The sequence below is a fragment of the Erigeron canadensis genome, chromosome 1 (genome assembly GCF_010389155.1).
Source record: "Erigeron canadensis isolate Cc75 chromosome 1, C_canadensis_v1, whole genome shotgun sequence".
In the NCBI taxonomy this organism is placed as follows: Eukaryota; Viridiplantae; Streptophyta; class Magnoliopsida; order Asterales; family Asteraceae; genus Erigeron; species Erigeron canadensis.
This window is the reverse complement of record NC_057761.1, coordinates 26,727,183-26,740,433: the sequence shown is the minus strand read 5'-3', so window position 1 is coordinate 26,740,433 and position 13,251 is coordinate 26,727,183. Positions and strand designations below refer to the sequence as shown.

At 33.1% G+C, this 13,251-nt stretch overlaps 1 protein-coding gene across 3 annotated transcripts; it reads left to right on the top strand.

Moving 5' to 3' along the window:
• The first annotated feature begins 9,372 nt into the window (after positions 1 to 9,372).
• Positions 9,373 to 12,964, top strand: LOC122604365 (protein LPA2). Of its 3 annotated transcripts, XR_006324530.1 has the most exons (5): positions 9,373 to 9,799; positions 11,301 to 11,518; positions 11,647 to 12,493; positions 12,636 to 12,718; positions 12,816 to 12,964. XR_006324530.1 is itself a non-coding variant. In XM_043777261.1 (2 exons), the coding sequence occupies exons 1-2, from the start codon at positions 9,409 to 9,411 to the stop codon at positions 11,444 to 11,446; spliced, it is 537 nt and encodes a 178-aa protein (XP_043633196.1). In that variant the 5' UTR covers positions 9,373 to 9,408; the 3' UTR covers positions 11,447 to 11,645. The 3 variants fall into 3 exon arrangements, 1 of the variants encoding a protein (XP_043633196.1); XR_006324531.1 differs by lacking the exons at positions 11,647 to 12,493; positions 12,636 to 12,718; XM_043777261.1 differs by lacking the exons at positions 11,647 to 12,493; positions 12,636 to 12,718; positions 12,816 to 12,964 and having other exon boundaries at positions 11,301 to 11,645.
• The last annotated feature ends 287 nt before the right edge of the window (positions 12,965 to 13,251 follow it).

Sequence of the window (13,251 nt, the reverse complement as noted above, 5' to 3'; positions counted from 1 at the left end):
TTTGGGGATGCCCCGTGGCCAGTATGTGTCAAAAATTCCAGTAACCATATAACCCGACCCGATTCAGGAGTTGTGGTCATTTGGGTACTTTTATTCAAGTTTTAACGGGTTGTTTTAATTAACCGAGTCCCAGACCCATATATTTTGTATGATGTGGTATATAAGTTGAACAAATAAAAGTTTGGATAACCTAGATTATCCAGTTGTGTATGTATTATTTGAAAGTTAAAACACAACAAAGTGACAAATGTTTACTAGATTCCAGGTTTTTTTAATAGGTATAACAATTAACTATAAGACCATCGCCACTGATGTTATTTTTTATGTTCGGTTGGCACACATATCAAGTAAAAACTATTAAATATATCCATAGGCAACCGACTTGATCGGCTCACCCAACATATGTTTGGATGACGTGGCAAGCTAATAACCTTATGTGCAACAATCAACAATATATATATATGTGTGTGTGTGTGTTCCTTTCTTCTTCTTTTTCATAACACAATATTTTTACATTTCAATCTAAAAAGCATAAGTTACATAACTTTTTTAGAAATTTTAAAAATGACTTCAAATAACATTTTCAATCATAAAAATTCAGGAAATTATCCGAGTGTCCAACATCATGGATAATACACTTCATTTTCAATTCTAGATCAAGTTGTCGTGACGAAAAGTCCTCAAAGCTCACAACGAGGCATCAAGTGAGATGCTACTGAAGATGTAGCTCTTATGTGCATGGTGTATGGCTAGTGAAGATAACGTTCATGGTAAACGTCAACGAAAAGCATCACTTTGAGCACGAGTAAAAGTATTGTATGATGCAACACATGCAGAAAATCCACACAAAAAAATTGGTAACATAAATGAAGATCAAATGAGAGGTCATTGGAAACGACTTAACAAAAATACCAAAAAGTGGGTTTCAGCATACCGTGAGGCAGGCAGATTGCCAAAAAAAAGTGGTATGAACTTGAAAGATGTTGAAAATGACGCACACAAATTTTATGCATGTGTTGGCATATGGTGGCATATGGAACATCAACAGATATACAAGATGAATACTTAAGAATGAGTGAAACGGTTACAAGGGATGCTTTTAGAAGGTTCGTGGAAGGCGTCATTTCATGTTGTAGTGAAGAGTACCTCAGGGGACCAAACAAAGATGATTTAGCAAGATTGCCCATGCAGGGGAAGCACGTGGGTTTCTAGTATGATAAAAAGCATTGATTGTATGCATTGGGGATGGAAAATTGCCCAAACGCTTGGGCTGATCAATATACTAGAGGAAGTGGTAAACCAACTATAATTATGGAAGTCGTTGCATCATATGACCTATGGATATGGCACGCGTTCTTTGAAACACCAGGTTCGTGCAATTATATTAATGTCCTTCACAGATCTCCTGTTTTTGATGATGTATTATCAGGTAAAGCACCACATGTGAGTTACGTCGTAAATGGTCGAGAATATAATAAGGCTTAATAACTTACGGATGGCATTTATCCTTCATGGGTTGCCTTTGTCAAATCAATAACTTCTCCACAACTTCATAAGCATATGAACCAACAACAGAGAAACTATATTGAAGATGAAGATCAACCTCTTCAATACTCAACTGAACGAATTGCAGACCACTCAAGTTACATGACCAATAGGACGCAATTTCTCAATAGAGAAGCTCACAACGCTCTAAAAAAAGACTTGATCGAGCACATATGGCAAAAAATTGCAACTGATGGATAATTATGTATTATGTTCTAGTACTACATTGATTTTATTTTCATGCTAGGATTGTAAAATGAGGTATCGATTTTATTTAATATATTTGATGAATGTGAAATATTTTAGGAATTTAATTATATATTTTTTTTTATGATAAAACTAGTTTTTTGACCCCGGGTGTGTCATGCAAACATATATATATATATACAACATTACCTAAAAGTTTGGAAACTAAAATATTACTATAAGGGGTAGAAACTAAAAAAATAGGTACCCAAAACCAAGAATTTGATGGTAAAAGTTATAGGCCTTAAAATAAGAAATAGAAAGTAAAAAAAAAAAAAAAAAGGTTTGATGATTAAAGTTAAAAACCTAAGGTTAATTGCTAAAAATTAAAAACTTTAAAAGTAAATTATTCTTAACTTTGTATACAAAAAGTTATAGTAAAGTTAAAAGAAACCCAAAAGTTAAGTGGTAAAAATAAGAAACTTTAAAAGTATACAAACTTATATTTGTATACAAAAAGTTAGACTAAAGTTAATAAAACTCAAAAGTTTAGTGGTAAAAATAAAAAACTCTAAATACAAGCTTAAAAAAAATAATAATAAATAAATAAAATTGAAAAGGACGAAAAAGCTGACGTCAGCGTGACAAAAATAATAGAAAAAATTAAGGCACGGAATCTCGTACCTTTAGTTTTCATATATATATAGTAATAAATTAAATTTTTATTATATAAAAAGTGTTTCTTTTATTAAAAAAACACGTGAAATAAAAAAAGTTAATTATAAGACAATATACTGTATTATTGTATTAAATAGTTTAGTTGAGTTGTTGATGGGAGTGTAAAAACTGGTTTTAGTTTGGTTGTGTAAATATAAGAGAGAGATAATAGTTTTTTAATAAATCGTATTGCTGGGGTGAGTTGAGAATGAGAATGACCTTAAGCAAATATTCCCTCCTTCCTATTAGAAGTGTCCTATTTTGAATTTTCAAAATCTTTTTTTTTAAACTTTGACATTATTTTAAGAGTGTTCTTACCGGAGTGTTACCCTATATAGCGGGACAATCAAATAAAAACAGTCTTAAAATAAGAACACGATGAGAACACTTAAAAAATACATTTTGATGCATTAAAAGTACATAAAACTGACATAGTGCATAACTAATTATCATTATTTAAGTGTTTAACAACACATTAATCCGTCAAAATCGAAAAAATCATGTTTTTTGTTGGATGCATCATTTTGATGAATATGCATCCATCTTGGATGCACAAAACAAAAAACGTAATTTTTTCGATTTTGATGCATCAATATGTTGTTAAACACTTAAATAATTATAATTAGTTATGCACTATGTTAGTTTTATGGACTTTTAATGCATCAAAATGATGTTTTTAAGTGTTTTCACCGTTCTTATTTTAAGAGTGTTCTCACCGGAGTGTTACCCAATATATATATATATATATATATATATATATTTGTATTATTTAAAACTTGATAAAAATTATTCCAATGAAAATGTTTTTAAAACACAATCAATACATATAACTTTCATCAAGTATTATGTAACACAAATAAAATTATTTAAGGTTAAAGTTGGAAAAGCTAGACTATGAATATTAAAAACACGACACTTCTAGTGGGACGGATGGAGTAAATTACAAATTGATTCTTCAATTTATGAAAGTGACAAAACTCAATTTGGGTGTTGCTGCTTTGTATAAATTGTTGAAATTGTGTGAACTTTCGTAAACCAGGCTATCCATAAAGTTTTTGGATTTTTGAGCCCGTAGGGTCATACACAATAGAACATTTATAATGTTTAACCATAAAGCTATGGAATGATATTTGATCATTAACGCATTTAATAAATGGATAAACCGACAAATATTATTTATCTATACTACTTATTAAAGAAAATACCCCATGTTGAAAGTTACATGGGGAAATATCTAAAATGTCCTTCCATGTAATATTTAAATCTACTACCCTTAAAATATATAATATTTTCGCTTAGCACTTAGATATTTTCAGTTACACACCCTTTAACATTAATGATTACGTTACACTATCAATCCTTTATCTTTTAAAATATCTCCATTAACCCTTTATATCAATAATCTACACCAATCGACACCTCATCTGTCACCAACCGTCGCACCTGCCACCACATCGTCGTCGCCACGATCACCGCCGCATTGCGCGGGTTAAGTGGTAGTAGAATCTATTAAAGTTTACTTTAATTGATTGATAAATAACTTATTAATTAAAAGTAGTTTAATTAATTAAGTGAGTTAACGAGTTTGATAATTAATTAGTTAATAGCCCAAATTAATTAATATGAGATTAATGAATAAGGAAAGCCCAGTCCATCCGACCAAAGCCCCAAGGGGAGGTTCTGCTCGAACCTGGGGAACTGTAACACCCGTCGTTTAAAAACTTAAATTTTTAAAAACTTTGCCAAACGGCGTTTAAAATAAGCGGAAAGGATCACTTTTGAAATCTGTCCCATGCGTAACGGATGGTACCTTTAATATCGGTGTTACTAATAAGCATCATCAAAACATTAAAAGTAAATCAAAGTATGACACCAACATAAATGCCCACTATTAGAAGTCTTGAACATAATCAAAATAGCCGAAAACATAAGGCTATAAGGAAGTCTAAGCATTCAATGTCTTTGCTAAGCTTCTTTATTCTTTCTACCAAAGTCTCACCAAGCTAATCTTCACCTAGCTCAAACTTGATTATCCTGAGGCACAACATTTTCAAAGAAAAAGTGTTAGCTAATAAGTAAGATAACATAAATTTGAAAACATTTGCCAATTAAATATATTAACAAAATCTTCGTTTTAAGTTAATATCACATACATACATAACAACATAACATACACTTTATTTTTCTTTATCTTTCTTTCATTATTTCTTTCATTATTTCTTTGCCAAGACATAGGCTAAGTGACTTACGCCACTTACATAGGGATGTGGGGTTGTGTGTAGGCGGTCATAGACCATACATGGAGTCCTCACACCCGACATGATGAGTAAACCATAAGGTGGTCCATCGGTGTCGTTAAGGAAAGACAAAGTCGTTTCCAACTGAATAAACCGTTTATGCCTTTACGCATTGGTGGTTAGTTACTCCACCCGGAATAAACAAACATAATTATGCCACAAGGAGCAACTCAAGTGACCACGTACGCCCTAGCTCCGAGGAACTAGCACGGGTTAAGCTTAACACAAGACTTTACTTTTGCTCGAGACTACTTAACTTTATATTAGTTTAGGTTACGCTTTCACCTAAACTAATCACATATCATCTTTTACTTTAGGGCCCTTAACGTGCACGTAAATATGGCAATCCTAATCTAAGGACTAGTGACTAGGTGATCAAGCCACATATGAAATCTTAACATAAACGTATCATCATTTCATGATCATATAACATAAGCATATCATCATTTCATAATCATCTATCATAATCATATCATCACATCATAATATGTATACTTACCTCACACCTTTGCAACCTGCATAAGTATGTCATACATGTAAATTGATAAGTATAATATCCCTTAGCAACCTCCCATAATCACCCATAATCATAAAACGTGCATACATATTCGATTGGGAAGTTTAACTTATTAAAACGTGTTTTGTTGTACCATCAGGTGACAAAAGATGCTATCTTACCTCGGTACAGCTTACCAACCAGTTAAGAGTATCTTAGAGTGCTTGCTAAGTGCTCCCGACTACCTATAATCATTGAACGACATAATGAGCTATCAATTACCTGCTACTTATGGTCATGACTCAAGCCTAAATATTCGTAAACATGACCCATGGCAAGACTTGATGCATCGGAAGTTCGTTTAATACTTTAGAGCTTACATAACTCGATAGAACTCAACATTCACTCACTAATTTAACCTTTCAGGAAACTTGACATCATAATAAATCTTTAGAAACATTACCATTAGAAATTAGACTCTCTCACGATTCTGTGGATAACTTATTTGTCAAAAACGGAGTTACGGTTCAAAAGTTATGATCGTTTACAAAATGTTAACAAAATCAGTCCTTAACGGGAGTTACGAAAATTTGTAACGGGAATTACAGTGGGGGTGTTATCACAAGTTACCACCTAACGGGAGTTACACAACCGTAACGGGAGTTACGACAACCAGACGTGAAAAACAACTCCAAGACCTAACCAAACATATCTCCAACGACTTTAACACAACTTCAGGTCTTATGAACATCAAATACACTTAAAATAAGACCAAAACCACTCATTGAAAACACCAATTAATCCTTGAATCATATACCAATATTATACAATCGATTTAAAACCCGTAATGACCTAAAATCGATTATAAACGTAATTCAATCCAACCCAAACTCTATTACCTGAATTAAATCCATACAATTGACTTATAGAAATCACAAATCAAAGGGAAATCACCTATATTACCTGTAGATGATCAAAGGGATCCGGAAAGAAACACCTAGAAACGGAAGGATTCGATGATGGATTGCTTGAAGGAGGGAAAAGGGGTGGCTTAGGGTTCTTGTGTCGTATGTGTACAGAACTTTAAAGGATTAGGAGAGCCTAATTAACTTTTAACCCCTGACCAACACTTCCATAACTTCATCTTAAGTCCCTCAACTTCCTAAACGTTACTTTCTTTGATTAACTTTCCTACCGGGAGTCTTAACATTTTAACAAGCACTTAACTACTTAACTTTGCTTCAATTACTTTCATTAATCATCGTATTAATCATATCATAATAAACACACATGCATTTACTCACATAATCCCATATAGGACACATAAACATAACGGACCTAACGTTAACTAACGGAAAGTCAAATAGTCAAACATAAAATGTTTGGGATGTTACAGGAACAAATGCTTGAATGAGAACAAATAGCTAACTCTTGCAAGTTTGTGGCCAATCCTAGGGAGGGGGACGGATTTGGGGAGGGATTTTTAGGGTTTTTGGTTTCCTAAGTTGATTAGAAGACTTCCCTATAAATACCCAAAGAAATCCCTTATTAATTCATTCAATCACAATAACCTTTACGCACACTCAAAGGTGAAAATCTCCTTTCTCCTTTGAGTTGGTCGAAATTCACTTCCCAAAAGAAACCAAAATCCAACATTGTTTTAGGTTTAATTATTTATGGTTTTAGTTAAACCTTAAATTAGTTTCAACAAAAGGTTTCTTGCCTTTTGTATTTGGTAGTTCGAATTCAAGAAACCCTAATAAGGATTTTCGAATTAGACTTTCTTTATCCAAGAAAGGTCGAATTCGACCATAGGGTGATCGTTAGGGTTTTGGTTGGTTGCGGTCGTAAGCTTAAAGGTGTCTGGCAGATCCTTGTATAAGATATTGTTCGTGTACGCAATTACGGAGGGTTTCTACACTTGAAAGTTATAAATATATATATAGCTTTGCACTGATTACGAGGAAGAGTTTTTTACTTTACAATCTATTAGCCGGACAATACCTTTTGTCTGTAATTAAAGTACAAGGAGTATAAAAATAGGTTGGATAAAGTAGCTTTATGCTTAACTTTATCAAGCATGTTTAAGGAATTAAATGTTATTCTTTAAATGCTCTCAACCATATTTATACGGCAAGGTTGACATCCCAATGTCAACCTTTGCCTATAAATAGAGGTCTTTGCACATTCAAGAATTCACTTTGCATATTCAGACCTTTATATATTCTTGGTAAACTTGTGCAATATTCTCTCAATATTAAAAAAGAACATTTCACAACTTTAAGTGTTTCGATTGTATAAGAGAATTTTCAAGTATTAAATCATTTGTATTTCATAAGTTGTTAGGATATGTACATTATTGTATTATTTTGGTTCCGCAACAACCTTATAATTTATTTAACATTAATAAATAAATTACATTTGAAAATTACAACTTTGTCTCACTAGTTTACATACTTGTATTTAATATTGCATTGTCTTTTACTTATTTGCTTTGTCACCTTAATAAGTAATCTAACCAGTTCTTGGTAGGGGTGAGCAAAAACCGAACCGAAAAACCGAAAACCGGAAAAAATAGAGAAAACCGCGCCGAAAAAACCGAAAACCGAATGAACCGATCGATTTGGTTTTCGTTTTCTATAAACTGAACGAATCGGTTCAGGTTTCAGTTTCATATGCCAAAAAACCGACCAAAAACCAAACCGAATCAAATTTATTTCATTTCATTTTATATTTATATCATATTACATGCATATTTATTAGTTATAGTTAGTAAATATGTTAAATATACTTGAACTTTTTGTTTTTATAGTATACAAAACAATATAAATGTATGTTTAAATGAAAACGGACAACAAAACCATTCCTTTTTATATAAAATTATACCAATTTTAGTATACAAATCAATATAAATGTATGTTTTAACACCTAAAAGATATATAGTTATTTAAGAAAAAGCATTCGTATAGTTTTCATATTATATATATATTTTTAAAAAGATAAAATTTTAATATAATAAACAAAGTTAAAAAAATTTTAATATATAAAAAAACGAAACTAAAACCGAAACCGATCCAAACCGAACCAAAAAACCGAGAAACCAAATCGAACAAAAACCGAATCCAACGATTTTGGTTTTCTAAAAACCTAATGGATCGGTTTGGGTTTCGGTTTTAGGCCAAAACCGACCCAATCTCACCCCTAATTCTTGGTATAATCTTCACTGCTACTGGTTCTAGTTGAGTTCAGTAAAGTTATTGCAAAGTATCTCACCATTGATATAGAGGTGTATTCAGTAGTACCATCTCTTGAGTTGGGACTTACAACATGAAACATTTATAAAATAGAAATTAGCGTCCATGATTTTTTGGACCATTGATGAAATCAAAGCAAAACAATATGTTCAAGGGAGTAATTTTAAATGTTATGGATGTCGGACGAATAAGGCTACTCATATTAAAGTTGTCCCTAGAAAAATTGTGGTGACATGAAGGATGTTTGTGAGAATGATATCGTTATTGGTGATGAGTTGGAAGACATCCATTTTTGGGTGTTTGTAGTGAAAGATGGGAAAAGATGAAGAAAAGGAAGAAAATTGGATGGTTGTTGAAATTTGATCGATGTTAAAAAATCAATATATTATGTGGTTGTTTGTAAGATGCATAAATATGTTATTGTTGTGGGTGAAAATCTTTGTGGAGACAATTGGTGAAAAGCTAATATACCATTATCCATTTATGTGCGGAACAAAACCTGTATTAGGATAAGACATATAGTGTAACCGGAAGAGAAGTTTCACATCTGAGATTTTATGTGTGACAATCTCAATTGAAAAATACCTTTTCATGGAATTTTCTCCTAGAGTTGCTGAACTAATGGCCCGTAAATCTGAATCCATCCATAGACCCGACCTGGTATTTTTTGAGGTTCGAGACAAAGAAAAATCAAGACTAACATATCAGCTTTTCCGAATCTTAATGCTGATTACACTGTTATGATAATGACAATATGCTAACAAGCTAATGAATGGTTTGTTTAGTAGTAGTATGTCAAAATAAATAAATCAAGGGGTGTAAAACATATTTAAGAAAACTCCAAGGAACAAAACCGAAACCAACAACAGCCTCTGAAATAACCAGATGGGCTTATTAACGAACAAAACAGAAAATGGCGTCAATAATTATCCCAACATCATCTTCAACCTTGTTCTTCACTTCCAGCCACAAATCTCACAAGAAACATCATCATATTCAACATATAAATACTGCCATTAAAGCACAAAACAACCCCTCTTCATCAGAAGAAGAAGAACCAACTAAATCCCCTCAAGGGTTTGGCCCATCTTCAATTCCAAAGGCGAAGGCTAAAACAAAAGAAAGAGCTAGAATTATTCGTCGAGAACCTGTCGAAACCGACCCGAGATTCGTATCGAAGAAAGAAAAGAATGAGAAGATGGTAAAGGAAGAGGAGCAAGGGAGTAATGAGCGAGCTTTTTTGCTTACTTGGTTGGGTTTAGGTTCTTTGATTATTGTTGAGGGTCTTGCTCTTGCTGTTTCGGGTACTTTTCTTGTTACTTTTCGATTTTAATTAGTCTTGATTACTATATTTGAATTCGATACGATATAATTATTTTAGGATTCTGCTTGTTGGTAAACCTTGAATATAACACATTAGTTGCTGTTAGAGCATTTGTAGTCACCACACTGTAATCACACTAGAATGTCACCACCATATCAGCATCACATTGTAATCACTTTGGAATACTTTCACACTTTGTACTATTTATTATGTCCAAAGTAAACTATTTGTACTATTTATCATGTTCAAAATAAACTATCCACTGTAAGAAAAGTATTATGTTTAGAATGGTTAAGCATGGATAGTTTCGGACCAAGGTAGTACTTTCACACTTTGAAGGCTTAACAATTCATGGGGTCTTTTTAAAGAAGCCGAAAGGTTATGTTAACTGGATTAGGCATGTGTTTAGAATCTAATTGTGGTCAAGAAACTCCACCAACACATAAGAAACTTCGGAATGATTATTTTGGCACCTAATATTGTTGTTTTAGTTTTAGGGAGGAAAAGCTAACGCTTTCATCTTACATCTGTATCAAAAATATGTCATAGTTTTCTGATGTAAGGTCTTCTAATAACTTTATTGGCTTACAAATTAGGATCCAAGCACACATTTTTAAAATGCACCGCGACTTAAGCTGTGTGTAAAGTTTTGCTGCTCCTTTGCCGTGTTCAAGATCAAGATTTTATAATTGTAGAGCGGCTATTTTATTTTGCTGAGAAAATCAAATGAGGATATTTTTTTTAGTTGCTATTTCTTTATAACTATATTTTTGGATTAAAAGAAAGACTCTTACACTAACATCTTGTGTCAAGTTTAGTTATAGATTACTAATACCTTGCTTTACCCAACTATGTGACATATAATTGGTGGGAGTAAAGGCACATCTAGAAACTAGAAACACAGGGCGTCATGTACTCATGTGCATCGAACTCACTGAAATAATGGCAAACTAGATACAATTAGGTTACCTGTTAGTCTGTTACTAACAAATACCAGTGCTTGATACCTCTGCCGTAATTATGTTGATAATATTAGATGTTGAAATTTGGTTGGTTAAATAACGGGCTAAATCAGATTTATTCTGTGATGGTTCGGCTTTCTTTGACCAGTAAAACTTTATGTTTGAAGTTTTTACATCTTTGTAATTAATTTTTATCTTACCCGTTTGACTTGGCAACACTAAAAATGTACTAACTTCTTTGACCTGTCATCATCCTGGTTTTATATTAAATTTGTAACAACTTTCATTTTGAACCTGACAAACCTCATATAACGGAGGAAACCACGGAATTGTGCTTCATTATCCATTTCCATTTTCAGTCTAACCATCATGCTTATATTTTGAAGTATATATTCCAGTTAGTACTTTAACCATTTCTGTTATGTTCTTAGATAACAATATTTTGTGTGAACAATCATATAGTGAATTATTTTTTAATTTTCCATTTCTGTGCTTGATTAGAATATTCTGTGTGAACAGGTTTTCTTCCAGAAGAATGGGATGCTTTGTTTGTCAAGTACCTTTATCCATCATTTACCCCAACTGTATTCTTGTTCGTTGCTGGAACCGTTGTCTATGGTGTGGTGAAGTACCTGGAAAACGAGAAACCGGGTAGCTCAAGTTGATCATCACATGTAATCTTGTCTTAAGACTCTATCTTGTCGATAGGTGACTTTTGCAGCCCCTATAGATTTCGGGTATCTATTATTTATTTTTTCTCTTTGAACTTTTGTCCATTTTCGGTAGTGCTTCTGATTAGAGAAAATGTACCTATCACAATACCAATTATACCTGCACTTATATCTGATCCTTGTTTGGTCTGAAGTCTGATTTGGACTGTAAACATGTCTACAACGTTTGTGCATCCACGTATCCAAGTAGAAACCCAGCAGTAGAGATAGCAAAAATGGGTGGTTGGGCAAGCTCCGCAACAGGTCGAAACTGGTCCTGGTCGGAACGTGTAATTCTTTACTGTGAGTGAAGATGGACCACCAGGCTGGGTTGATTTAGCTCATTAACAGTTCTGCTTCATTTTTCTTTAAATTTCTAAATTATAAGATTTACTGAATGTGATAAGATTTATGCTATCAAGATATTAAACTGATTTTTTTAGCGAAATGTATACAAGCAGGCCCGCTTTAAACTTGTTTATCCGAATTTGACCCGAACTGTGTCAATCATATGACTTTGGCAGTGGGTTAAAAATGAAACTCACAGCCAAGTCAGCATTTTACACTTTTGAATACCTTATTTAAGTTTACCCGCTTGACCCACTAAACATGACATCTAACCCAAAATTAACCCATTTTGTCAAAATTGCGACATGTACATAGAAGGATGGTATCCTTCAGAGTAAACTAGGGTCTGCAGGTGTTAGCCCCGTGCCCTGAATACAAAAGCTTGTGATAGTTGGATGACAATTCTCTTGTCTTATCTATTTATATGTATGATATTTTTATGCTATGGTCAGACTTGTATGTACGCCACAATTAAAAGTTGCAGGATGGAGTAGGACCTTTTGAGTTTTGACAATAACCAGTATATGTCTCATCTTCATGAGCAGCCACCAAAATAAGACTTTGCGCCAAAGCAGTCACTGAAAGGCTCCTGCAAAGTATTAGTTCCTGAGAAACACATCCATTTGATTTAATTTAGTATCTACATATACCATGGTATGGATGTGTTCTAATCAATCCTAACTGTTTGAAAATCACTAGTCTGTCTTGAGTGATTCTCTATCTATATTAATTTGAGTGACTTTTACCCATTTGACCCGTTTGTGTTTTAAACTATTCTTTTCTTAATCCTATTTAGAGACAAAACTTAACTTGAATTGCCACATTCATGCTTAAATGGGTCATATGTGCCACCTCTATCCGATATCATATACACTTGAGGTCGTTGCTTCATTCTCTGAAGATTTTCATTCATATCAGTAGCTGTTAACTTTACTGCTTACGTTCTGTGCTTAATTAAAATGTTTTGTGTGTCCAGGTCTACTTCAGGAAGAATGGGATGCTTTGTTAGTAACTTATCGTTGCGCTTCATATACAAGTAGTAAGCTCTATGTTATCGGTAGCTAACTGCTGTGAATTGTAAATCTTATGAATGTTGGGTTATCTATCTATAATTTCTCCTAAAAACTTTGGTCGGCTCCCCATAGTGCTTAAGGTTAGACTTTAGAGAAACATGAACCATCATAACCCATTCAAATTTCTGATTGGGTCATGAAGTGTGATTTGACCCGTTAATATATCTACAGACAATCCCATGTATCTAACAAGAAGCCTACCAAAAGGTGGGAAAATGGACATACTTGATAATGCTCTGGGTCAAATTGAGTTATACACGGTACATGTTTTGTTTTTTGATAATATAGAACAGGCACAAAAACATAATCTCGAAGAGATATTAGTTGTCGCGACTGTAT